The 25541-nt window shown below is 38.2% G+C and overlaps 1 protein-coding gene across 1 annotated transcript in view; it reads right to left on the bottom strand.

The window, feature by feature from the left end:
* Nucleotides 1–288: 288 nt before the first annotated feature.
* Nucleotides 289–25541, bottom strand: part of DLGAP2 (DLG associated protein 2) — an 81954-nt gene continuing 56701 nt past the window's right edge. Inside the window, exons 6-10 of the mRNA XM_050972296.1 lie at nt 18317–18402; nt 16670–17085; nt 7973–8064; nt 3454–3606; nt 289–1106 (exon numbers count right to left, since the gene is read on the bottom strand). Of these exons, the coding sequence (XP_050828253.1) occupies nt 888–1106; nt 3454–3606; nt 7973–8064; nt 16670–17085; nt 18317–18402 (966 nt within the window). The 3' untranslated portion in view covers nt 289–887. The remainder of the gene's footprint in view (nt 1107–3453; nt 3607–7972; nt 8065–16669; nt 17086–18316; nt 18403–25541) is intronic.

The raw sequence follows: 25541 nt of genomic DNA on the forward strand, positions 1-25541 counted from the left end.
GGTTTATAAAATAAATATTAACATGTAAAAGAACAGTTAAAAATGCAATGAGTGGTCCAAAGGAGCAAGTATAACTTTTTCTTTACTCATCTTACTACAGAAGATCTAACTTTTTAAGGCTTCCGTTTTCCTTTCACCCATCACTCAAGTCCTCTTGCATTACAATTTTGCTTAGGTTTCAGAGTGTCGTTATACTGCTAACAGCAAACGTTTCTTAGTGGACATTCCCACCATCACCAGACTTGTATGCTTCTTGGTTTCTGATGAACTTTGGAGTTTTAGTGGCTGGATATCCCTGTTCATCTCCAGAAACTCGAATGAGATGAGAGACCTATTATTTTGCAGTAACAAAGATGAGCAGAGTGGCAGAGCGCATGGGTAAATATGTTAGCTGGATTCTAGGAAAAGAAACTGAAGGTCAAGGAGATAAATGGGTTCTTTCTTTCCTGCTCTTTACATTTGTAGCACCTTCTACTTGGATTAGCTAATGCCTCTAGTGAATGGTGAGATGCACCCATTTATAGTTTGTTATTCTTATCCCTAATTATCACACATTTTATAAAAATATAAATAACAAAAAGTAAGCTGGGTTCCATCTCAAGAGGTGTTTCTTGTTGTCCTCTGAGAATATATTGGATAAGTCAGGTCTTGACAAGCCCTATCCACTGTAGCTGATTGTAAGTCAGACAATAAATACAAAAAGAAGTCGTTCTTGCGGTGAGCTCAGCAAATTCTGAGGAAATCAAAAGCATTCCACTGTGCTTATGGCACAAAGAACACAACATCAAGGGCATATTTAGTGGAGAGAATGAGACAAAAATTACCAGGTAAGTGACAAACTGTACAAGCATTTTGTTTAAAAAAAGGAACTCTGCAGCATTCTGTCTTTAAAGCCGGGTTTGAGCCTCTGGGATATAGATCTCAATGCTGTCTGCACGCTCTGTGGCTGAATTCTGCCGGAAAGAGGCTGCTCGCTTGGCAGCCATCAGCCGTCTTCTAGCTTCTTGCCGCTGTCTGTCAGGTAGGTCCAGAGATTTTTCTCTTGTGATAGGGAATTTTCCTTTTGGGGGCTTCTTTGGTACAGGAGGAGGAATCTTTCTTTCTTCCTGCAACAGGGCATTAAAACTAAGGGTGAGCTGCGTGTAGAAGGTACTTGTCAGCAGAGCATGCACATCAAAGACATGAAATGCGAAATACTGATTACATACATCAAGCATGCTCAATTTTTGCTTGCCCATCAGCTGACTAATGGATGACATGAACAGCTATCCACACTAGGGACACTGACAAAACCCTCTAATTTGACAACCATTATGCATTCTGTGGTCCTGTGCCTGAAAAAAGACTGCACTTCCTTCCATCGTCCTTGCAGGTATTGGCACATGCAATCTGCACGCCTCGCTTTCATATGGATTTGTTTGATTTAAGCTGACACATTATTACACTCATTATAAACAGAAGCACACACTGTCTCTCCAATAAGAATTCAGCGCATCTGTGTGGTCTGATCAAGTGAAAAGACTCTCTAAGATTAGCAGGAAAGGGGTTTTGATTAAATTAATCATACTGAGTTTAGCCTCAGCTGGATATGAGATAACAGCTGTGTATACATGTCTATTAGTTTAGTCTCCTCCAGGAATTGCTCTATGGAAACATTCAAGTGCCAACCAGAGAGAGAACATAGGGCTAATTGTTCTGCTTGCAAGTCTGGGCCATTTTAAAGAATATTATTCTGAAGAATTATCAAATTATATAGTGAAGTCAGTAGATTTTGTTAACAAAGGAGCTGTAAATTTCTCTGCAGGTGTTAAATCAAGAATTGTTTTGACCATTAGAGACTATCAAATATCATAAGAGGGCTTATAACCAAGCTATTGTACACTAATTTAGGTTAGAAGAGATGGACCTCTGGAGGTGATTTCATACAATCTCCCTTCAAAGTGCACTTGAAATTAGATGCAACTTTGAAGTTAAATCAGTTTGGTTAGGTTTGGTTATTTTGGGTTTTTTTTTTTTTTTCATTTCATGTTTAATTCTGGACTGTATAGCCCTGAAGATGAAGACTCCAAAACTTCATTTGTATAGGTACAGTTATTATGATAGATGTTTTTGCTATATAATTTCTTAAAGTAATGGTAATAGTCCAGAGTATGGGCTGTTCCTTATGGAGAACACAGTTAATTTGATGCACAGCAGGATTCAAATAATACAAAAATTGAACTGATACGCTTATGGTTTACAGACTCCTCACTGAGTTTTTTATTTTGTTTTGTTTGGTTGGGTTTCTTTGTTTTTTTTTTTTTAAACTAATTCTGACTCTACTATCCAAATGCAAGCCAAGACTAAATAACCGAGTTTATTTAAAAACACTGTTCTGCATTAAACAGGAAGAGTGCAACAGCCTGGGATGCTATTCCCCATGATAGCCAGTTCTGCCTGTCTTTATTTCTCTATCTCCTGTTTTCATAAAAGCTCCATTCCTGTCATGCCATCCTATTTTCTTTACCACTTTTAATTATTTCCCTCTTAGGAATATCACAGTTGCTGTCACTATAATAATTTCTTACTTCCAGTTGCCACTAGTAAGCAAGAGTTGCAAACTCACCATCCACCAACCCGTTGGCTGAAAATTAAAATCCAAGAGGAGCATGAAGAAATGAAAAAGTTGTCAAAATGCCTCCTAATTCCTCCCAAACCAAACAAATATTCACCTGAGGCCAACAATACTGACTCAAACCAAATGCTGTTTTCATCTGACTGATACAATAATAAGCAGGGATAGTGAGATAATCAAGATAAGGGATGAAGTTCTAGAGAGGGGAAAGGCAGTTTCAGAATTACACTGCTTTTATGGGCAATTTGTCACCTTTGGTTTGTAAGCATCATGTGGGGCGTCTCCCAGGTGGTGGAGTTGCAGGGCAGAGGTGCAGTGAGTTCGCCAGCAGCACTTTGTCCCCCAGAAGTATGTCAGCTGAGCTTTAGTATGACCTGTGCTCTGTTCTGTCACATGCTTTTCTCTCTACGGTTCTATTATCATTTGTGTCATGCAGGCAGGGTTAAAGACTGCAGTGTTCACGTTTGAGCTGCCCCAAATGTTGCAGAGTACTGAATTTACCATGTGTGAATTCTTGGGCTATTGTCTTCCCTCTGAATTAATTAAGAACATATTTCAGTTCTAGCTTTTAGAATTTGAATCAAGTAATTTGAACAAAAGTGTCATGGAGTAAACTAGCTTAGCAAAATTCATTTTATTTATTATATAATTCAGCTCAGCATTGTTAAAAAAGGAAAGACTCCTGACGTCTGATGAACGTTTCCATGTAAAAATTGGGCCATGCCAATTAATACTTCCCAGGGTTAGAAACCTATTGTGTTTCACTATTGTATTTAACACAAGGAGACTGCAGAACTACAAATGGGGAGTAAATGGTATTGTGTCCGTGGTCTGCTTACCTTCCTTTCGGGTGATTCTATTATTTTCCATTCATTGAGTTTCAACTGGTGCAGTTCATCAAACTTCATGCTGACATCTTCAATTGAGAGCTGCAGTAAGTCCCAGAAACCTGCAAGGTCCTGGGAAGTTGGTCTTGGCATGGCACTCGGGTCCTGTAGCGCACAAAGGAGAGAACGTGAATACTCCGGGAGGCTTTCAGCGGCGTGCACGGAGGCAGGAAGGGCATGGTGCCAGGTTTCATTGCTGCAGCACTGCTCAGTGCTAAGGCTCTGCCTGCTCTGCAGCTGGGAGCTGTGACTGGAAAGCTGTGCCTCCTACACAACCCAAACATGAATGAGTTGGATGTCACACGCGAGCCTTCCTGAATTTGCGGCATGGGAAGTTGTTAGCACCATATGCTGTGCTGACCTGCATTTCTCAAAAGGAACAAGCCAACAGCCTCTGTCTGCTGATTATTAAAGGCAAGGGGAGTGGGGTTTGTATTCCAGCCAGCCTGAAGTCTTCCTGGTTCAAAATTACAATCACAGAGCTGATTAAGACAAAACAATGCCACAAAGACGTCACCTGATGCTGAACTTGATGTTTACATTTTCTTCAAATGTATACATGGAATATGAAATCTCGATGGGGTGCTTGGACTTTGTTCTCCAGGGAGTTGAATCACACTCAGGAACTGGGAAGATATTACTGCCAGGTACTGCAATTAGGAGGCTCTATGTGCTTAAGACTTAATGGAGCAAACATTGGTGGTAACAATTAGCAAGATGATCCTGTATTTGATAATTAACTTGATGCCAGTGCTGGATAAAAATTGTATTATAAGGTAGTATGCAGACTTTTAACCCTACCTTCTCCGAGCACTGGTACTAGTTCAAGAAGAGAGTTTTGCCACTTTATCGAAATAGGGCTTAATTGATAATCATGTCTGTGAAGGCAATGAAGAAATGCTTTTTTCCTTCCAGGACAGGAGGAAGCCATTCTCTCTCCCAGCTCCATTCTCTAGACCACGATGGTCTAAAGAATGGAGCTGGGAGAGAGAATGTCAAAACCATACCAAACAGAATCTGGATCTCTCCCTTTCTGGCCAAAACCTGTGAAGACTAGTTTGCTATGTCAGCATAACTACTGCTATGGCAGGCTCTGTTCCCCACCTTTTTCTAATCTTGTGGTCAAAAGCATTTTATATTTAAACACAACCCCACAGCCGTCTAGAAACTGGGAGATATGTCAGCATTGCTATTGAATTTCTCCCTCGAATCACACATTTCTGAGGGTTTTAGACTAGGAATTGCTACTCAAACTTGGGTTTACAGATCCCACTGTGGGAGATTAGGGCCTGGAACTGAACATGACAACATGTAGTGTCACCCATTTCTTGACCCCTACTGGAATCTGGGCCAAGAACAACTTACAAGCCTTCTTTACTAGAAGAAAGTTTCATTTTAATAGGGAGCTTCAGGGACTTAAGAGAAGTGGCCATATAGATTATATCAGACATCTGGGAAACATTACAACTCCAGATTAGTGTCTACTGAAAACTACTTCATTGGATGGATCCCAATTTGTTACAAAACAGTTTAAAATTTATGTCAGTGTGGTTACTTACTCTACAGAGGTCAATATTTCAGGTTTTAGGAACTGACTCCCTGTGTGAAATTCATGAGGGGAGTCCCACATCAGTCTGTCTCATCTTGCAATCTGTTGTCTCCTGCCTGGTCTCCTCACTCACTCTCCCCAGTTTCCTCTAAAAAGCCAGAAAATGATTCCACTCATTGCAAGGGCATTGCCTTCTGAATCAAAGCTAATTACTGTTCTGTACCTTTGTGCACCCCATTCTGCTCACAATGTTTGTGAAGACCATGGCCTCCAGCACCACTCTTGCAGAGGGCTGTGCTGTGTGTGCTCTGGACACAAGAGGGCTGCCTCCTGCTTCTTACACATCCACAGTTCATGAATAAATGCTGGCACAAATGAGTACTGCTACAGCCAACTTAGTTTTGAAAAGATTGGCTTAAACCTGCTTCTTCTCAAAACTGCTTATTTATTTGTGTCTTACTTGGAATTCAGCTTTGCAGCCCTCTTTTTAAAGGAGGCCTAAAGCAAGAAACAAGCACCTAGATGGTGCTCAAGCTGCTCTGTTTTAGCCTGCAGCCATGACATACAAACCGAGCAGGATCTGTGCTGACTAGAGAGCATGGAGAAGGACACTTCAAAGAAAGAAAAGGGTGTTAGAAAAAGTAATGTTAATTACACCAAAGAGACTAGTTATTAACCAGTAATGACATTTTCCAAGTAGTTAGGGGGATCAGTATACATGTAGGAGATAGCCAGCCAGATTCATAAAATAGAAAACTTCATTGAAGCTTATATTACTATGAATTTACCCTAAGTGAGAGTCTTTGATAAGAGCTCCTAACACAGATAATAATCAAATGTGCCACTTGAAGTTCCCATGATCCTTTAGAGAAGTCCATATGTGACCTTCATGGTTGAATTTCAATTTGAGTAAGTATATTCCTCTGAAACCCTTGTTGCATTTTGAACTGGCACAATTAAGTGCTATTGTTTTGTGTCCTACATTTAAGCCTATAGATGCTGAACACTGTCAGAGAAACTGCCACTTGGCATCCCTGTACATGCTGAATGTTTTAGAGAAAGGGAGTACACAAGCTGGCAGCATTCCCCTGGGGCACTAAGGTTCTGCCTTAGGAGCCTATGGAAACCCTGCTTTAGGTATGTACTAGGTGACTATTTAGCAATAAACTTTATCATTAGGTAATGGAAGAAAAGCCTCGATGCACAAATGACCTACAGTCAGTTTTGCAGCTACTGCTTTCTGCAGAGCCCATTACTGATTTAATGAAAGTGAAAGATTTTCAGAACCTAAATCTTGAGAGTGGGGCAAAGCCACTGTTATGGACTTCAGAGGTTTATTATCCGAAAAAGAGAAAAAAGAGAAGTAAAAAAAAAGAAAAAGAGAAGTAAAATCTTGCCATCTTTTTGGTTGTGCTGCCTAAAAAGTTGTAGATTTTTCCTTGTGCTCTCTATTTCTTTTGCAGTAATGAATTGTTCTTTCTCCCAAACAGCTGATGGCTGTGCTGAGCAGGAGCTGCACTTGCTCTTACAGCAATGCTCTCTAGCACAAGTGCTGGGACCACTTGAAGATAAATGAAGTGGAGTGGAGGTTAGGCTCTCCAAATCTTAGTTTGCACAGATCAATCAGGTAATAGAGGGCACTTTTAAATTTGCAGAGAGAAAGTTTCAGACAATTATGAAGATTCCCTTCTTTTGGTATGAAACAAATTACTAGATAGGAAGCACACATTATATAATTGATAAAAAATACAGATGTGCTCAGTTCTTGCCTGTCAGACTTTGTATATATCCTCTGTTATTCTGCAACAGGTTTTAAAATTCTTGTTTTGACAGAGTTTTTGATAACTGGATTCTTTCCTAATGAGAACCATGTATCTTAATATTTTCTGTCAGAAGGTATGACATTTTTGGCATTATTTTCTCAGTATTATTTCACTGTAGGTATTCTGAATGTTTAACTTTATGGATGGAAAGTAGCAAGTAGGTCTTTGCAGAACAAATGTTCTGCCTTGGAAGTTATGTGACAGATTCTAACGGGCAAAGAAAAGTATGTAAGCAGATTATAGGTTATGTCTGCTGGCATGCACACAACAAAATTCTTTCAAGATCTGAGGTTTGGGGACAGTCAGAAGGAAAAGGTACACTTGCTGTATGAGAGAGGAAAAGAAAGGTTTTCTACCACCAGCTGTAGCTAGAAGAATTACGTTCTTCCATTGGTTAGTATCATCTTGCCACAACCTTTGTATCACTGATGGCTGCTGTCATATTAATGAAGATAACATTTAGAATTGAATTAGTCTCTAATGAACTTCCAGAACAATAGCAGTAACCCTCATAAGTAATATAAAGTATCTGTTCCTCTAGCCCCAGGACATCTCATTTATAATTGGCAACACAAATCATCCAACTTAATTTGATGAACATTATAGATATCTCATTTCCATGATCAGTCCTATTTTCAGGTAGGTAGAAGGCTGGATCATGCATCGCCACTATTCTATTTTATGATTTTCCTCTGATTTTAATGTGAAAATTTCACCCTTCCTTACATGAAATATAGTTACTATGTTAGGGTATTGCAAATATTGTGTCTCAGAAAACTTGTATTTGTTCCCTTCTCATTTTCTTTTGTTCAATAAAGACAGCAAACAGAGAAAAGCAAAACATAATCAGACTGAAATCACTGAATTTACATATATGCTTAAAAAAATCTACCAACAACATACATAAGAACTAAGTATAAAAAAAGAAGGAAATAAATGTGGGACATGAAAATAACATTTCAGAATGCTACTGCTCAGGTGCACTACAGTTGTTTTTGAAGTAAAAGTATTAAATTCTAGAATTTAAAGTGACATTTTGTGGAATATTATGGATGAACAAACTTAAACTCTTCAAGAATAACCAGGCAAAGTGACTTACCAGATTTTGCTGACAAAGCCAATAAAATTGCTGGAATTTCTGAGACATGAGGAGCTGAGCACTTCCAACAGCACTTCGGATCTTGCCTAGGACTAAGCATACAGATGGATTACTACCAATAAATGTTTTTTGGCAATAAATACAATATCCAGCTCAAAAAAATGCAAGTGAAGTTCCTGGTTATTTTAAAAGGGAAGTAAATATTTGGTTTTGTTGTTTGTGATAATACACATGAAACATTTTTTAAAAAGATTGAGGGATAGGAAAACTCATTGGCACCTTATCTTTTAGCAATAATGAATGAATAAGATATGATAAATTTATAAGTCAAAACAGCTTAGACTTTACTAGGTTAAGGAAGCAGAAAAAACTAAGGGAGTTTATTCAGGTTTCTGAAGTGGGCATCCATCAATCCACATGATTTTGAAAATACTTCTATATTTCAAAGTAAATGGCACCTCTCCCATTTACATTTGCTCATGTGAATTGAGAGCTGTTGAAATTGTCTTGCCTCAAGAACCAGTGGGATGCCTGTTCCTTCTGATGTCAGAGGCACATGTACCTTAGATTATACCTTCTGGGTCTGCAATTGCTAATCACCTCACTCACTGTGCTTGTGTGGATGATCCCTGGGTGAGATCTCTTTATCTGTTCTGAGGGTAAAGTTACTACATTCAGCTGTGATATAACATACTCCTACTATAAGGATTAAATCCTCTCAGGAATTACATCTCTGAGACGTGTCTGGTACACCCACTAGGAATACAGGTTGTCTGCCCAGGAAAACATACAAAGTCCTCAGCACAGGAGCTCCAGACAGAGTGGGACACAAAGAGGTGCTCCAGGACTTTGTTGAACCAGGACCAACCCCCCTGGATGTGTTGGCATTTCTTCACTGTCCATGTACAGGTCCATACAGTATGCACTGGGGAAATTCACCAAATTAATTTTACTTTGTTTCCAAATGACCAAACTCATTGACTTCCTTTCCAAGAGTCATCTGTCTAAAATAAAATTTTTGAATGCATTATAATCAGTGATCTGAGTTGAGCAGCTGAGCCATGCTAGGCACTTATTTTTAGATGAGCTGAATTTCCTCCTGGAGATGTCTCTGTCCTTCTTTGACGGTACTACCTAAGGGGATTGGCTTATCTCTAAGAAACTAACTCATCCTGACTCCCACATCTGCTGGGATAAATACCACACTGGTAGGTGGCACCGTGCTTTTCTATACCTTCCTACATATACTTTCCTACAGTTCCTTTCCTCCACATCCATCTCTGTGATGAAAAAAAAAAAGTTTTAAAAAGCATTATAAACTGCAGTCTCAGTGAAAAATTCATTTTAGCAGGAGAATTTCCAGATCTTTAAATAATGTTACAGATATAGAGAGGTGGGGTAAATGTAGACAGGAATTACTCTGATATATTTTACTTCAATTTGGAGAAACCGAGTTTGATAATTCACACAGGATGTAAAGTGTAAGTGTGGAATAAAGCTGATACAGCACAACTGATCTGCAGCCCTTGATATAGGAAACATTAAAATGTGGAAGGGTTTATAATTTTGCTGTTATTTAGAATAAGTACAGGAGGGCATGTGTAAAATCTACTACCAAACAGTACTTTGGTAGTAGATTTTACATTTTAATTTTGCTTTCTTTAGACCAGTGAAACACCTGCTCACCTACAAGTAGCAAGAGATAATTTAAAAATTTTGGGCTCTAGTTAAAGTCTCAGTAACTTTGAAGGCATGTGCTAATATGAAGAGCTGTAGTTCTCAAACTCTATCCCATTTTCTGTTAGGCAAACAGTACAGCTGTGCCACAACACCAAATTAAACAGAAATATACATAATTCATCAGTCCTGTGTGACATCCATTGTAGAAGGGTTAAGTGGTTCACAGCTGCATGAGTAATTCACTGAGGTTTGTTTTTGTTCTGTTGGCCAAATGAAATAAATCATTTTAATTGGTTTGGAGTTTTTGATCATCAAACCCCTCACTTTCCTCTACAGTGTTACTGGCATAGAGGAAGGAATATTTGAGTGTTAAAACCTGAACAAATATACAAAAACATAAATAAAAAAATAAATTTTTCACTTGATCTGACACAAATTTCTTTAATTTGGTTTTCAACATTTTTAATAAAGGCAATGACTTTAGTGACAAACAGCTTTGTATCCTCCTTTTTTCTCTTGGTGATCTGCAGCTTAGGACATTAGACAAACTCCCAGTGTGGGGTCAGAGGTTCTCTTTTTCCAGGATGAGGAATTATGCTGTAGCAGGTCCCTGGCATCACCTATTCCATGCTATGTTCAGTGATTCATTGGGAAAAAGAAGAGTGAGGTTGATTCAATGGGCTGATGGTTATAATAGTTGTCTCAAGTGAATAAAGTCCAGTTTTAGTTTCCTCTGCTGAATTTTACAGTTCATAGCTCAAATACATAGTCTGAGTAAGGGACATTGGTTGTAGCTCTTCTGCTGAAATAAAGATCCTGACAGAATCTATATATGTCTGATATTTTCTAGTGAACCTCAGCTACCTGAACCCTCATACTAAATAAATATTAATTTTATCTTCATTATCATGAAGCATCATGTCAACAAGCATTAGGGATTTAAAGCCCAGTCAGACTGGTCAAGATTTAGGCAAGGGCAACATAGCATTGTGGTGGGACACACATTTGTCAGGGACATAAGGCTGTGATGGTTGCATGTGCCATTGAGTCACAGTGCTGAATACACATGTATAATTACAGCCCTAGAATTTACTGAAGATCTAACTCTATTTCCATTTTAATAAGTAAATCAGATGTAATAAAACATAGAGGTTAGAATCTCTCATATTCATGCTACTCTGCCTTGTTGTAATTAAATTAAAGTATTAAAACACTTCAACTCATAATCTTTAGCACAATATTAATAGACATCCAAAGCCTTGTTATTAATTTCATGCATTGGGGAATTATTCTGATGAGTGCAGATTGATTATCTCCATGAAAAAATGATGAATGTGAGACTGAAGAGATTGAGATGTTTGGTGATGACTAGAGATTTTTCTTGTAAATAAATTATGATAAAATCTACCAATACACATAAATAGACATAATATTCATGTAATCCATAAAACTCCTTGCATTAGGATAATTTTGTATTTGCCCAAATGTCAGGAAAGAGTCACACAACCTTAATTCTGCTCCCTGAAGCAGATGAAGAACTCAATTTTTGTTGCATGGTCCTGTATGACTTTAGCTCTGAAGACATACAAAACCCTGACCATGACTTCAGTAAGAGTAGGCTCAGGATTTACACCCTGATTAGAGATTGTGTAAACTGCACAGTTAACACAATGGTGTCTTTTCCCCTGTATGTGTGGAACTGCTTGAGAAATTCTACAAAACCTTGTAATCAAAAATTATTTCATATCACAAAAGTAGAGAGGGAGAAGTTAGATCTGTATTGATGAAATTGATTATAATCTGATGCTGTAACTCTGATCTTGACAGGTTAAAAGCTTTGTTCAATTGTGCCACTGCTGCACCAGCAGTGAGAAACTGCTAACAATCAATCTGCTTCTGGCATTCATTACTGTCTTTTTAAATGACATAGTTTAATTTAAATTTTCATTCCATTTGATCTTCTCATTCCCTTCCTATACTTGTAAATAAATTACTCCACAATCTGAAATAATATGCCTGGAAAAATATTGAAACTGGCATATAGTTCACCCTCCTAGCTCAAAGTAGGGCATGATATTTGTCTAATCTCTAAACTTGAATTAGCAATCTTTAGAAATATTATTTTACTATCAACAGAGCACCTAGACACAAAAATAAATATACAATGTTCAGATGGCATTTTAGGACAGCACAGCCCCCATCTGGCAATGCTCTGGAGGGTAATGGGACCCTTGTTCACCAACAGGGACTTGCTGCAGATTTGCTTCTTACCTCAACAAAGCTAAGTTCAAAAAGGAGAACATTCCAGCAGAACAATACAAATGCTGGGAGGAATTATTGGATGTCACACTGTAGGACTTTATAGACTGTTTCAGTACAGTTAAGACATTCTTTACTCATTCACAACACTCCAACTGGAAATTTCAATATCTCCTGAAGCATTGGTTTGTGAAAAGCATTAAAAAATTATGTCAGTAATTTCTCTTTGGTTAAAGGATAATCTATATTTGGTCAAACACCTAAGAAAGCTTTTATAGATAATTAATTCATGAATATACTAAAATCAATTGGCTGTGGAGTTTTTTTGTTGATTTTTATTCACCTAAAATTATGGGAGATTTTACTCTGTGTTTTCTATTACTATTCAGTCTTATTAGTACTGTGGAAATATCAGCTAGAGGATTAGCAAGGAATGGTCCAGTATCCATGGAATTAAGGGGAATGAGAGAGAGAGAGGTGATACTCTGAGCTCTCACTCTAATATCTTCATTTTTTTTCCCCACTTGAGATCACTCTGCTGCTATGCCAGCGGAGCTGCTAACCACAATGCAGAATATACCAGCAAAACAACATTTCTGCTGGCATAGTTCATCCTATAGTTAATTTTTGCACCTACCTAAGGATTTTTATGTGAGGTAAACTCTGTGGAGCTGTTCTCCATAACCAAGTACTCCAGTGGCCGAGCAGGTGGCACTGAGAAACCCAGGGCTCTCTTCTTTCCCCTGCCAAGCCCTGCCTGCAAGCTGCAGGCAGGACTGCAGCTCCTTCTCCCTGCTCTGCTCTCCCTGCTCCCATCACCGTGCTCATGGGATGCAGAGTCCTGACCCTCTTGGTCTTCAAGAGCTTTGTGACACTTGAAATTGTTTTCCTTGTCGTCACCTACACACTAATAGCCAAACACAATTTTCAGGGTGTTAAACTGAAACTCCAGTCGGCACCCATGAGAAACACTTATCTTTGCCTGGAGGCACCCTGTGAGTGCAAGTGACCAGATGTCTAATCCTGGGAACTGTTACAGACACTTAGCTATATTTTTTACATATAGTGAACACAAACACACTACATATATATATATATATATATATAATAAACAGAACACAAATAACTGCTTCCACAAACTATATAAGAATTTTGCAGAGACTACAAAATAAAACTCATGGCAACTGACCAAATTAAAAAAAAAAAAACTCTGAAAAAAGGAGGGAGAGGTTATTTTTGTTGCAATTATTATCTCTTTTTCTAAAACCTGATGAGTGAAGTTCTTAAGACAACATCATGGAAGAAAAGGTTCAGTGAAAGAAAAAAATCAATATAGCAATCAGACAGCTTTTGGTGATCTCAGGGCTGCTGTGTTAACACCAAAACTGAAAATGTTTTCTAAAATGCAGTTCTATTTTAACTGTTCCCATGTTTGAAATAAAATAGAAGTGGTATCATAAAGGCAGCCTTCTCCTATGAGATGTTAAGCTATGTTCGGTCTTCACGTACAATTAATATATCCAGGCCAAAAAGAAATGATTCAGAATTAAGAATGACAGTTTGAATGTGCAAACATTGCTGTGAAGTGTTTTGGGAATACTAGTCTTGCTGGAAGATGGAAAACCATATTTACTTGCTTTTGGCTCAGCCATTTCTATTTATTTTCCTCAAGAACTGGCAAATGTTTAAATATGTCAAGATACATTTCATGCTGTGTTGTTATTAAATTTAAGTTCTTGAGGATACACACCTTACAACCTCTGTAGCTCAGACTGGATATACAAAATGTTTCAAGGACTCAACAGAAAAAAAGTTATTCACACAGAGTTTTTAGAATGTTGTGAAGCTCATTCCCCTGCTAAAATTAATTCTTGGAAAACTTCCTGTTACTTAATGTAAGTGTTATTAGATGGAGACCATTTAAAAATAATGTAATTTGGAAATTATTTCAGGAAGACCTCTTGAAATGAATTATATACAATGAAAAATAGGAACTTTAGACTGTTAGCTGAACACAAATTGTGACCTAACAAGCACTATGTAGACCTATTCTATAACTTCTTTAACCTATTAGGGAGGTCAAAAAGTTCCCCAAGAACAAGTAATTAACCCATTTTTGTTAGAGAGAAAAAAAGAGACTTCAAGGATTTCAGTATCGAAAACGCAAGGCGACCCCAAATCTGGGAAACGATTGGCATCTGACTCCAAGGCTTCGGAATGCTGAAGGTTCACTTTACTAAAACTAGATTATATTACATTGTACTATACTGTATCTATTCTTACTACCAACTACTGAAGAATCCTACTAAAGAAAACTTGTGACTGTGTCCCCACAGTCAGGACACAGCTTGGACCTGATGGGCTAATTAACATAAACAATTCCACCAGAATCCAATCAAGCAATCATCTTGGGTAAACAATCTCCAGAACGTATTCCACATGAGTACAAACACAGGAGCAACAAATGAAATAAGAATTGTTTTGATCATTCTTTTCTCTGCTTCTCTCACAGCTCCTCTCTGTTCAGAGGGCATGTGAATACCACACTTCAGTTGTATTTTATCAGCTCTGTTATCAGGGAATTGCTCTTTTTCTCTTCCAAATTTGAATCCCTCTTTAAACAGGGAAACAAAATTCTGGTACTATATTTTGTTTTTTGACTGAAATATTCCAAGTTAGTGTCACTAATTCCCAATATTAATAAAAATTACTGAAGTCCATATTGTCTTCGTGTCCTGTGTACAATTTATAGAAAACTACCTTCTTGATTTCCATTTCACCATGCAGTAAGCTGTTCCAGAGTATATCTGGAGTGCAAAAATATAGGTTCACATGATGGGAAGGAGAATTGCTTTGCATCTGAGAACAGGTCATTTAAGTTTTCCTCATGTAGTACCCAGCTAAAGCTAAAGCTAACAGCTAAAGTCAGGTCATCCAAGTTTTCCTCATGTAGTACCCAGTTTCATATTCCAAAGAGTCTCAGCTCTAACTGCCTCTCCACATCTCCGAGTGAGGAAGGGGTACGGATGCGAGCGTGTTTCCATTGCTCATTTCATATGGCTGCAGATTTGACTGGGGCTGTGCAAAAGGAAGAGCTTACAAAGAGAGGAGGCAGGAGAAGTCCAGCTCTTGCCTGCAGACTCCTCACCAGTAAAGAGAGTGGCTAACGACCCGTGTGTTTCTCCCTTTGCCCCCTAAATAATCTTACTCTTTCAAAGGAGATCAAAGTCTTTCTCTTTGAACTTCTGCTTGAGACTGAGAACACTGATGTTCCTACATCAGTAACAGGTGGTACGGGAAGCAGGTGCTTTGGGATTCTTAATGATGCCACTGAAACGTCAGTATTCAGCACTGCAAAGACTTGAAGAACTGAAAAATACGACACATGCGACAAAAAGCACTGAGGAATAGCCATTATGAAAGGCTTGGAAAATCTTCCACAGGCTAATCAAAGGAAAATATGTTGTTATTTAACAGTCCCTAGAAGGGTATTAAAGCCTTCAAAGTATCAATGGAAGGGGAAAATTCTGAGCTCTGCTCTGCCATGATGAAAATAAGGACAAAACCCACAGTCCATACACGACCAGAGGCTGAAGGAAGGAAAACCAGCCTTACTCACTGCCCCACCCCAAATCCTCTGTTGTTACTTGGCGGATTTGTGCACAACACAGCAGAGAAATATGACTGCAAAATAAAAACATGATGACGTAAAAACACAGACATTTTTTTCTTTGAAAAGGTCAGTGCAAGAAATAGAAATTGGCCTTTTAGTCACCATGCTGGCCTGGCTCAAGACCTGAGGGTACATCATAGCAAGAACTTGTTGAGGGCGAAAGAAGGCGATCAGGAAACAGTTCTCAGAGGTGATGGTGAAATTTTTAAGAGTGCAGGGAAAGATGCTAGTAAGAAAACTTAATATGAATTCATTTGTGGTCTGATAAAATCTCAGCTGAGACAATAACTCAGATTGTCAGGGACTGAAATATTTATAAAACTGAGCCTGAAGAACAAGGATAATTGACCTCAAAGGGAATCACAGGGAGCTGGCTACTGAGTCCTAGGACCACTTTGATATATTACTATCATTAGTGCTGTCTTGGATCTTGTTCCAAAATAGTCTACATTATTTTTCACTTTATCCCATCACTCCTTTCAAGGTGTCCACAGGACATGAGAGAATAATAATGATTCTTGACAAAATTGTAATAAGAAAATGCAGCTGAATTTTCCAATAATGCATATGCCTATCTAACTGCAGAAGTACTTTAACTGTTTTTCTTGCCTGCTATGCTTTCTGTTCTTCCAACAGGCTGAAGTGCCTGTAAAAGAATGGAAACATTTTTAAAATGTCTGCTCACTAAGAGGCAAAATCGCAGGGTTTAGGAAAAGGGCAAAACAATGTTCGTGTAATACCCTTTGCCTGTGTGCTCTGGCAAAGGGTCAAGCAGTGGAGAAGTAAATGGGAAGAATGTGTCAAATTTGGAGCTGTGGATGGAGCTATTGCACCATCTGAGCTCTATGTAATACCATACTTTGATCCTGCACTGGACTCTAGAGTTGGTTCTTTGACTACTTCCACAAAACTTGCTCTGGGAAGCACCATCTTGTGCAGCCAGCCACAGGACAGTGTTCTTATGTATTATGGTTCTTGGCTCCTACAGAATGAGTGAGGACAAATCACAACTCACAGCTCTATCCTAACAGATTTCATATTTTAGTAATTGTCTGTATACTGAAAATATACTGAAATGTTCTTACTTTCTTCAGAAAGATCATTTTCTTCTGCTTCTCTTTCCATTTCTTTGCACCATCCTTCCATTCTCTTAGTCTCAGTGTGTAGTAACTTCATAAACCAAGACCCATCCCGTCGGCAAGGAGACATTCGGCCGGTCTCTACTGTCTCGATGGCTGGCTCCAGCCAGGGTTCAGGTGGTGGAAGGTTTGAGGTGTCAACTGGGGTCCTATAATCTTCTCTGTAGCTGAACAGTCCCTGTGTCCGTACAGTTCTCACTGCACTATATTGGGTGGGTGTGCTGGGCTCTGAGTGCTGCTGGAATGATGAGCCAAATTGAAGTCCCTTATCCTCCATGGTGATGTGTCCTGGAAAACCCTCCAGTTCCAGGTCAGCCTGGACAGCTGCTGTTACGCTGTTCGAGCGCTTGAATCGTCCATGTCTTGGTGAAGAGGGAAGAAAGAAAAGATATTAAGACATATAAACAATGTATGTGATGGTACAGAGACACAGCATAATGTTTCAGTGAGAAGGAATGGATTCTGTTCTTCTCATTGGACTTCATACTAAACATTTTTTCTTTGTGTATATCTCACTAAAATTAGATGGTGAGTAGCAACAGAAAGGAAAAACAAAATGCATAGTGGAATCATTGATCTAAGCAAGGGTACAAAAGAAAATAATTTAAATTGTCTCTGGAAGCAAATATTGATCTGTTCTCATACTACAAAATAACACATGTCATTACTAAATAAACTGGAAATAATTAGCAGAATTAGAACTTCCTAATAGAAGTCTGTAAAGTATATATATATAAAATTTTCCAATGTTTAGAATATTAAGTATAAAGATCTGAAAGTCTGCTCGGTTAGGATTTTTGAGAATCCTGTAATAAAAGAAAGATAATATCAACACGTTTAAGACTGTGGGTTGGTTTTTTTTTGGTCTTATAGGGTGCCCATTAAAAGTTGATTATCCACTGTTATATGACAGTGAATAATAACATTTTAGAAAAGCTTTGTGTTAAAATGTTGGAGAAGCAAAGATTATTTGTGAAATCTTTTCTTATTGGAGTCCATTGTCTCAAATTATTTGTAGTCCATGATGGCAAAAGGCAATTAGCAGCCAGATACTCTCATACAGCTGTTGTGAAATGAGATAATGGTCCTGCTCCAGTACTTGACAAACAGTACCTACCAGGTTTAACCTGTGGGTCAGTACATGGGCCAGTAGCTTTACAAAACTAGAGAGGGACTGAACAAATCAGAAAGCTGATTCTAGTTTAGGTTTAATAAAGGTACCATCTTAAGAATTTTGCTTTCTTTTGTGGACTGGGAAAGCCTGGATCAGCATGAGGAGTCCTGTTGAAGGAAGACTGTTGCAATATGTAGCTCTAAGTATTTGCTCTGACAAAAATGAAATTATATTAGGCCACTATTTCAATTTAATACTTTAACTTTCTTACCTCCAATTAAAAAATGGAAAGTTAGATAAATGTGAAGCAACTGCTAAACAATCTCCACAAATTTTACCAAATGATAATAATGCATATAAGGAATTTGGCTTTGGGGATTATTTAGTGGCAGCACCTGTAAGGTGTTATTTATTAAATCTGTTTACAAATGCGTGTTGTTTTATGAAAGGCTACAGATTTCTGAACATGCTTAAATTACCGTTTTTCATCTTCCACTTGAATTCCAACAGAGTGGTATTCCCGTAAGCCTCTGCTTTCAGTATCTGAATCAGTTGCTGTTTCCACCTAATTCAACACAAAAGATACATCTGCAGAGTGAGCCTTGACAACTCAGCACAATTTTGCACACACTCATACAAAATTAATTGTATATTTCATCTCTTACTGCTAAGAAACACCTAGCATAGTCAAATAAATGCAATAGGTATTCGGCCTAGTATTATTGTTTTGGTGCTGTATCTTATTAAAGTTTTGCACAAATACTCTTGCCATGTAATTCCCTGTTTCAAATCCAAGCAGAAGCAATTAATCAGTTTGGTGGGATCAGGGAGTAAGCTCAGTCTGGAAGGGCTGTTCTAGAACGAGGAATCCACAGGGTAACTCTATTTTATATTAATATAAACCAGTCTCATTATAGTCCCTGATTTACAAAATAAAATAAAGTCTGAAGTAGCCCCATAAGCTTGCAAGTGATAAAAAGAGATGGAGCAATGAAATTTTATTGACAACTATGTTGACAAATATAAAACCATTAAATGATGTGAGGAATACAGCAGAATGCCCTATCTCACCTTTTTTTTAATAACACAGTCCTGAAAATGATGTATCAAGCAGGCAATTTATCCACTTTCTACAGCATTCCCATCTGAAATACACTTACCAAAATATATTCTCAGTAGTTTCCTTCAAGACTGAGACTTGCATTTGCAAGTTTCTGTGGGATTTTATATAGCACTCCCCACCACCCACCCCCAAGTCTTTGACACAGACAGAGCAAGTGCTGCAGTATGCAAATTGTACTGAATCAAGGGAGAGGCAGGAAAAAAAGCAAAAGAGTAGAACCAAGTTTTCCTTTTGAACAATATTTTCACTGTTAATTAAAAAGAAATAAATTATCAACCAGTTTTCCATATGCAGACTCCAAGTGCGGATTCAAAGAATATATCTGATGATAAAGATAAGAAAAGTTTTACCTTTGCAGCAGTCACAGGCATCTCTGGAAAGAGCCTGATGGTCTTTGCAGCTGTGTCCCAGCTGCACAGTCCCAACCCCACCTGGTTTCTGAAGGGATCCAGGGACAAGGTGGGAGGAGGGTGGGAAACGAGTGCATATATGGACTATACTTCTTGAGGAAGAGAGTTGCTGGTAACTTCTCCTTTCATCTTTAAGCCATAGCTCAGCCTACATTCATATGTAGGTGAATGGAAGGGAACTCTAGCCAGCAATGAGTACCCATTCATATTTACATGTGTGTAAGTCTTGGAGATGGTTATGAAACAACTAGTGCACAAATCATCTAGTAAATATTATTGGCATGCTTGAACTTCATGGTATAGCACCAGGCACAGGTGTGCTAAAATGTCTGGCTATCAGTGTGACAACAGTCCAGGAAAGACACATTTCCCAGCAGTTCCCTTTATTCCATATAAGGTCTAGGGGACAGTGCATGCTGTCATCTGTTTCCACCCTGGCAACTGCATGGAAGCTTGCTGTGTTCATTTTGATGGGCAGTGCATTGAGAGAACTAATATATCAGACTTGGTGACAGAATGTGGTGTTAGTACAAAAAGATTCCTCTTGACATTGGTGGTAAAAAAACCCCTCAACCACAGAGGTAGCAGCTTGGAGAAAAAAAAGCCAGAACAACCAATTGAAATGATGGGTAAATTGGTTTTCCACATGGATGAGAAGCCTCAGCTTCTCAGGGTGTCATAGTCTCTGAAGGAACATTGCTCTATGCAAAGCAGCCATGAGGTCCAGCTGTTAGCACTAAGAGATGTCTATCTATCTGGAAATGCAGACCTATCTATAGCAAAGAAGAGTCCAAAAGAGCCTTAAATAACAAATTCTAGTCTAAGTGAGGGACTAGACACTCAGCTAGTCCTTTCAGTGATTTGAGGAAAGCTGCCACAATAATTTCCTGAATTAACCGGGCAAAGAATGATATACTAATGGAGGCTGTTGAGGGGGAGGAGGAGAGAGGCAAGTTACACTTACAGCTTTGACTTCTGCAATGAGACCTCAGTCAAACAGGCATGGACAGGTTTTAAAGAGTAAACTTGTTCTCAGGGGTAGAGGAGATGATTGAGAGGGGACATTATAAATGTCTACAGGTATCTGAAGGAAGGATATCAAAAGTATATTTCCAAGCTTTTCTCAGTGGTGCCAAGCAATATGACAAGAGGCAATGGGCAGAAACTGAATACAAGGAAGAACTCCTTTACAGTGTGAGTGACCAAGCTCAGGAACAGATTGCTCAGAGAGGCTGTGGAGTCTCCTTCCCTGGGGATGTTCAAAAACCATCTGGATACACTCCTGTGCAGTGTGCTCTGGGGTGACCCTGCTTTCGTAGGGAGGTTGGACCAGATGATCCAGTGTGGTCTCTTCCAACCTGACCCACTCTGTGACTGTGTAGTGAATAAGAGCAGATAACACAAAAATGCTTAGACTGTGGCTCCTGGTTGCACCTGTAGGAGTGCTAGCAGGGAGATGATGTCTGAGGTAGGGAAACATTTTCTGGAGGATGTTGTTTGATGTTGAAGTCCATAACAACAATTGGAGTGATGAGGAAGTCTAAACTGTTCCTAAGAGCTGTGGTACTGGGGTTCATCCCAAAGCAACCAGTCAGTCTGAGTTAAATCACATAATCTAGGAACAGATTGCCCAGAGAAGTTGTGGATACCTTATCCCTGGAAGTGTGTTTGAGGCCAACTTGGATGGGACCCTGAGGTCCCTGGTCTAGTGGAAGACGTTTTTGCCCATGGAAAGGGGTTGTAACTAGATCTTTAAAGTCCCTTCCAACCCAAATTATTCCATAATTCAATTCTATTTTATTATTCTGTTGCACTGGGTCCAAAGGAAAAGACCATCATAATTTCATATTACTTCCACTTGTTGGTCAAGTTCCTTGAAGCTGTTTGACTGAACTGCAACTCCAGATGATGGTATCAGTGATGTAGGCACAGGCTCCATAGGGTTACAAGCCTTAAGGTTTGTCAAGGGAAAAGAGGTTTGTGGGTGGCCAGATTGAAGTTGAGCAGGTGGGAGCAAAGGGTTTATCAGGGCCTTCTGCTCACTCACATGTCTCAGCACAGGAGGACAGGACATCGTGGCCAGTTCAGACCTGAGACAAAGCCAGAGAGATGAAGCCAAGCTGACATCTCCTCTTGTGTCAGTCTTTGCCTTCAGCCCTTTCCAAAGAACTGCACTTCCTTCAAAGAGTGATACCCTTAGGATGACCATTTTTATATAATGTGCTTCTTGGTATCTAGGGAGTGAGTCCTGGGGTGTGAGGGGTGGGCCAGATTCCTGAACACAGAAATAGGGTAAGGAGGGTCAATGGTATCACAGTTGTGGGGGCAGCATACAGCTAGTAACACTCTGGAGGTGAGCCATGGCCAAAGGACAGAGAATAGACTTTAGCTTTCCAGAGAGATGGCTCATAGTGTTGTTGGAAACATGATGATCCAAAGACATAAACAAGGAAAGGCCCCTACAGAGAACATCAATCAGTCCATCAATTTTTTCTGGAACAAAGCAGGCAGACTTGCAACACACACCCTTCTTCATTACTGCATATCAAAAACATTCCTGGTTTTGCCAGATATATTTTTTGGTTTAGTAAGAAATAGATCTTTTGAACTCTGCTTCTGATATGTGGAGGCAGATTTAACTTTTACCTTTATTTGGAATGGATTGGTATCTTTCTATTGATGCAACACATAGAGAAAAAAAAAATATTGGTCTGTTTTCAAGTGTTTACTTACTGGCCTTTCCCCTGGAGATATAATCCTGAGTAATTTACCCAATATGGAATTGATACCTAGAATTCACAGGCCCAAATGAAGTAATATGCTCTGAAAATTCATTCCAAAAATTATCAGAAAAATGATGATCCAGGTGTCAAAATAGAAATTATATTACTTATCTCTAGATATAAATTCTTGCCAAATTGTCTTTCCCTCCAGCTTGCCAAGACTGACACTAAATAAATGACCTGATGATTGCCTTGATATTTTAATGCTTTGATTTTCTCACTATGCCTTGTAACAGCAGGAGAATGTCGATTTTGTGTGTGTGTGTGTGAGTGTGCGTGAGTGTGTGTGTGCGTGCATGTGCACAGGCAAAATCTATCATTGCAAATATTGTAACAACCAACAAAATGTAAAATGGAGGCAAATACCAAGACAAGCAAAAGTGGAAAATAAGCCAGTAATTTGCAATCATAAAGAAAAAATAATGAACAAATAAATTGCATTGCTGTATGACAGGTGTTATAAAGACTCCTGCTAGAAAACAGAAGGAAACTCTTTCATCTGATTGGCCAGGCTAAACTCAAATGAGCAGAGGATAAAAAGTAATACATTTGGTTTGATTGTGTGACTCTTGGAACTCAAATAACTTTTACTAAATCTGTTATTATAGTCCTTGATTCATTATTGTTTTGATATTTACATGGGTTATAAACCCTTAATACTTTCAAATTGACCTACAGTCTCAGTAAAGCAAACAATGTGAAGAATTTTATCTTTATATGTTTATGACAGAATCTCAGACAAAAGAGGAAAGAAAAACTAGGCAGTCATATCAAAAGCAGAAAAAAGGAGTAGATCTAATACAGTAAATTAGCTTCGTCTCTCATTGCAAAAAAAAGAACAAAAAGTTTCTTAAAATTGTCATTTTATGCCATGAAAAATGTTGTTATATGTGCTTATGTCCACTAGGCTTATAATATTAGTAGCAAATGTAGTGGAGCACCTTGAGATTACTTCTATCTTATCAATGATCCTTGTGAGCCCCTTCCAGCCCAGGATATTCCATGATTCTATGACTCTGTGTCTAACCTTTCACAAACACATTGCCGTCCCCTCCACATTCCTTGCTGTCGATACAAGGAGCACACAACACTATCAGTCCTCAGAGATCAGTCACTGCTGACTGATACAGCTCTAAATTTGAAAACTACCTATCAGATACTTACACTGCTTTAGTAGTAAAGGATCCACAAATAAATCATATGAACACAAAATTATTTGAATAAATGCAAATCGCTATTGCAAATAACTTGCTTGTAATAATCTTAGTATGTTTATAGGTGCTCATTCAAGCAAAGAATGCATGAACTGAATTATGCTTTCAAAGTATTTACTATGCTTTTTGGATAATATTTTAACTACTCTGAAAATAATCTTTATTTCTGTGTTAAAGCCTTACTCTGCTCGTAAACGTGAGCACTGCAAATGCAATAACACTGCAGCATCCTAGAAGTTGCAGTCTAAGCTTCTATGCGTACTGTCTCAACTGTAGACTTGAAGTTAATATTGCCAATGCATAAGAAAACAGATTTTAACCTGTTGGCTTTTGCTTCACTCTCATAAACATTAGCAGTAAGAGTCCTTCAGGCCACATTATCTCTCCCCATGTGACTTCATTGCTCTCACTGTGTTTTTACTGCTGTAACCAATTTATTCTATAATTAGAGTTTAATAAACAATCTCTCTGATGATGTACAGGAAGGGAAATAATTCACCCTTCCTCTCTTGCATAGACTTCTCACTGATAAAAAGACTAAAATAGAGTAGAAAACATTACTTTTGACACTAGATCAAGTACAGGTAATTGTGAATTCAGATAACCACTCTTAAGTATGAGGAGACCTTATTTGTATGCAGTGACTTCAAAATAGGAAAAACACTTCAAATAAAAATTTAGTACTAATAGATATTGCTTTCCTTAACTGATGGAAGATTTTAACCAGCCAAAAACATACACTCTTTCAAATTAATTTTTAGAAACCTGGCAAAAAACCCCTGCATTTTAATGCTTCTGAGATTTCTTGTGTCTCACCATGGAGCTCCATTTTGCCACTCTGCTACTTCCCAGCTGAACATCTGGACTACTCCAATATGTGGCATGGCACAGTAGCTTCTAATTGGCAAAAGAAGGAGCTTGAAAACTTCCTCTGATTTTTAAGAAAGGACTTTTTACTAAAAATATAAGCCAGAGTTTAGAAATGGGATTTATATCAAGCTTATATGAGATTGTAGCAAGAAAATAATGTACACATGTGATAACTTTTTTTGGTGCGTTTAGGGCTAAGTGGCAAATTGCTCTGAACCGACAAATATTCACAGATTTCTCCAGGCAAAGGACTTCATACACTCATCTCACAAAAGCACAGTCTAACAGTCCTTTTAGGAGGAGAATAAACAGTACTTACTTCAATAGCTTTGGATCATTTATGATCCAAAGACCAGTGTAATCAATGCAAATATTTATTTTGATCACTGTGTATACACTGAAGTAGAGCACTGACAGAGATTTTATAACCTAAACTGTACAAAGAAAATGTAGATAGCCTATCTAAGTACATTTAACACATAGGTACAAAATGCTTTGTGTTAAAGGGGAATTCTAGTTTGAGAGTGCAGGATATAATTAACAGTGTTTTTACAAAGTGACATGAATAATTTATATATATATATATATATATATATATATATATAAAATATATGTGTGCATATATATATACACACATATATATAAATATATATTTAAATAAATTATGCAGAAGATCTCTTTTTGTCACAAAAAACTTAGGCAAGCAAGCTATTGCATTAATCTCCTTGGATACAGCCTTTGATTTATAAGAAGGATTTGTTCAATGTAGATTCTGGAGATTAAAAGAAAACCCACTAAGTATTTTGAAGCGTGATCTTCTGATGATAAATGAAGATGACTGAGTCCATTCTCTACGCTACAATTAGGGCTTCTCTCCAAAAATACGACCGTGAATCAGACTTCACACTTAGAATATTTGTTTCCATCTCATTTGTTTCCAGGGTTTCTGTTCATTTTGAGAAGCCTTGATGTCTTTTAAATAGAGAAGAAACAAAGGACTGCATGTTTTGAAGACTTGAAATAAATAGAAGGAATTCCTTGACGTGTTTTCTCATATATTTCACATTACCAATGCTTTTAATATGAAATGGTTTATAACTAGAGCAGATTTGAAATGTTAATCATTAGCATATATACCAGGGTGTGCAAAAGAGCGAGGAAAATCCTGGAAAATATCTTAGCAACAACCTTGTTCTGATTTAGTGCTTATTTTACTCTTGACAATCTCTACTCTCCATTTTAATTCACATACTTTGATTAGTCTTTTGCTGTCATGATAGAAGACAGATATCAGGTTTAGAGCT

The sequence above is a fragment of the Serinus canaria genome, chromosome 3 (genome assembly GCF_022539315.1).
Source record: "Serinus canaria isolate serCan28SL12 chromosome 3, serCan2020, whole genome shotgun sequence".
Classification (NCBI taxonomy): domain Eukaryota; kingdom Metazoa; phylum Chordata; class Aves; order Passeriformes; family Fringillidae; genus Serinus; species Serinus canaria.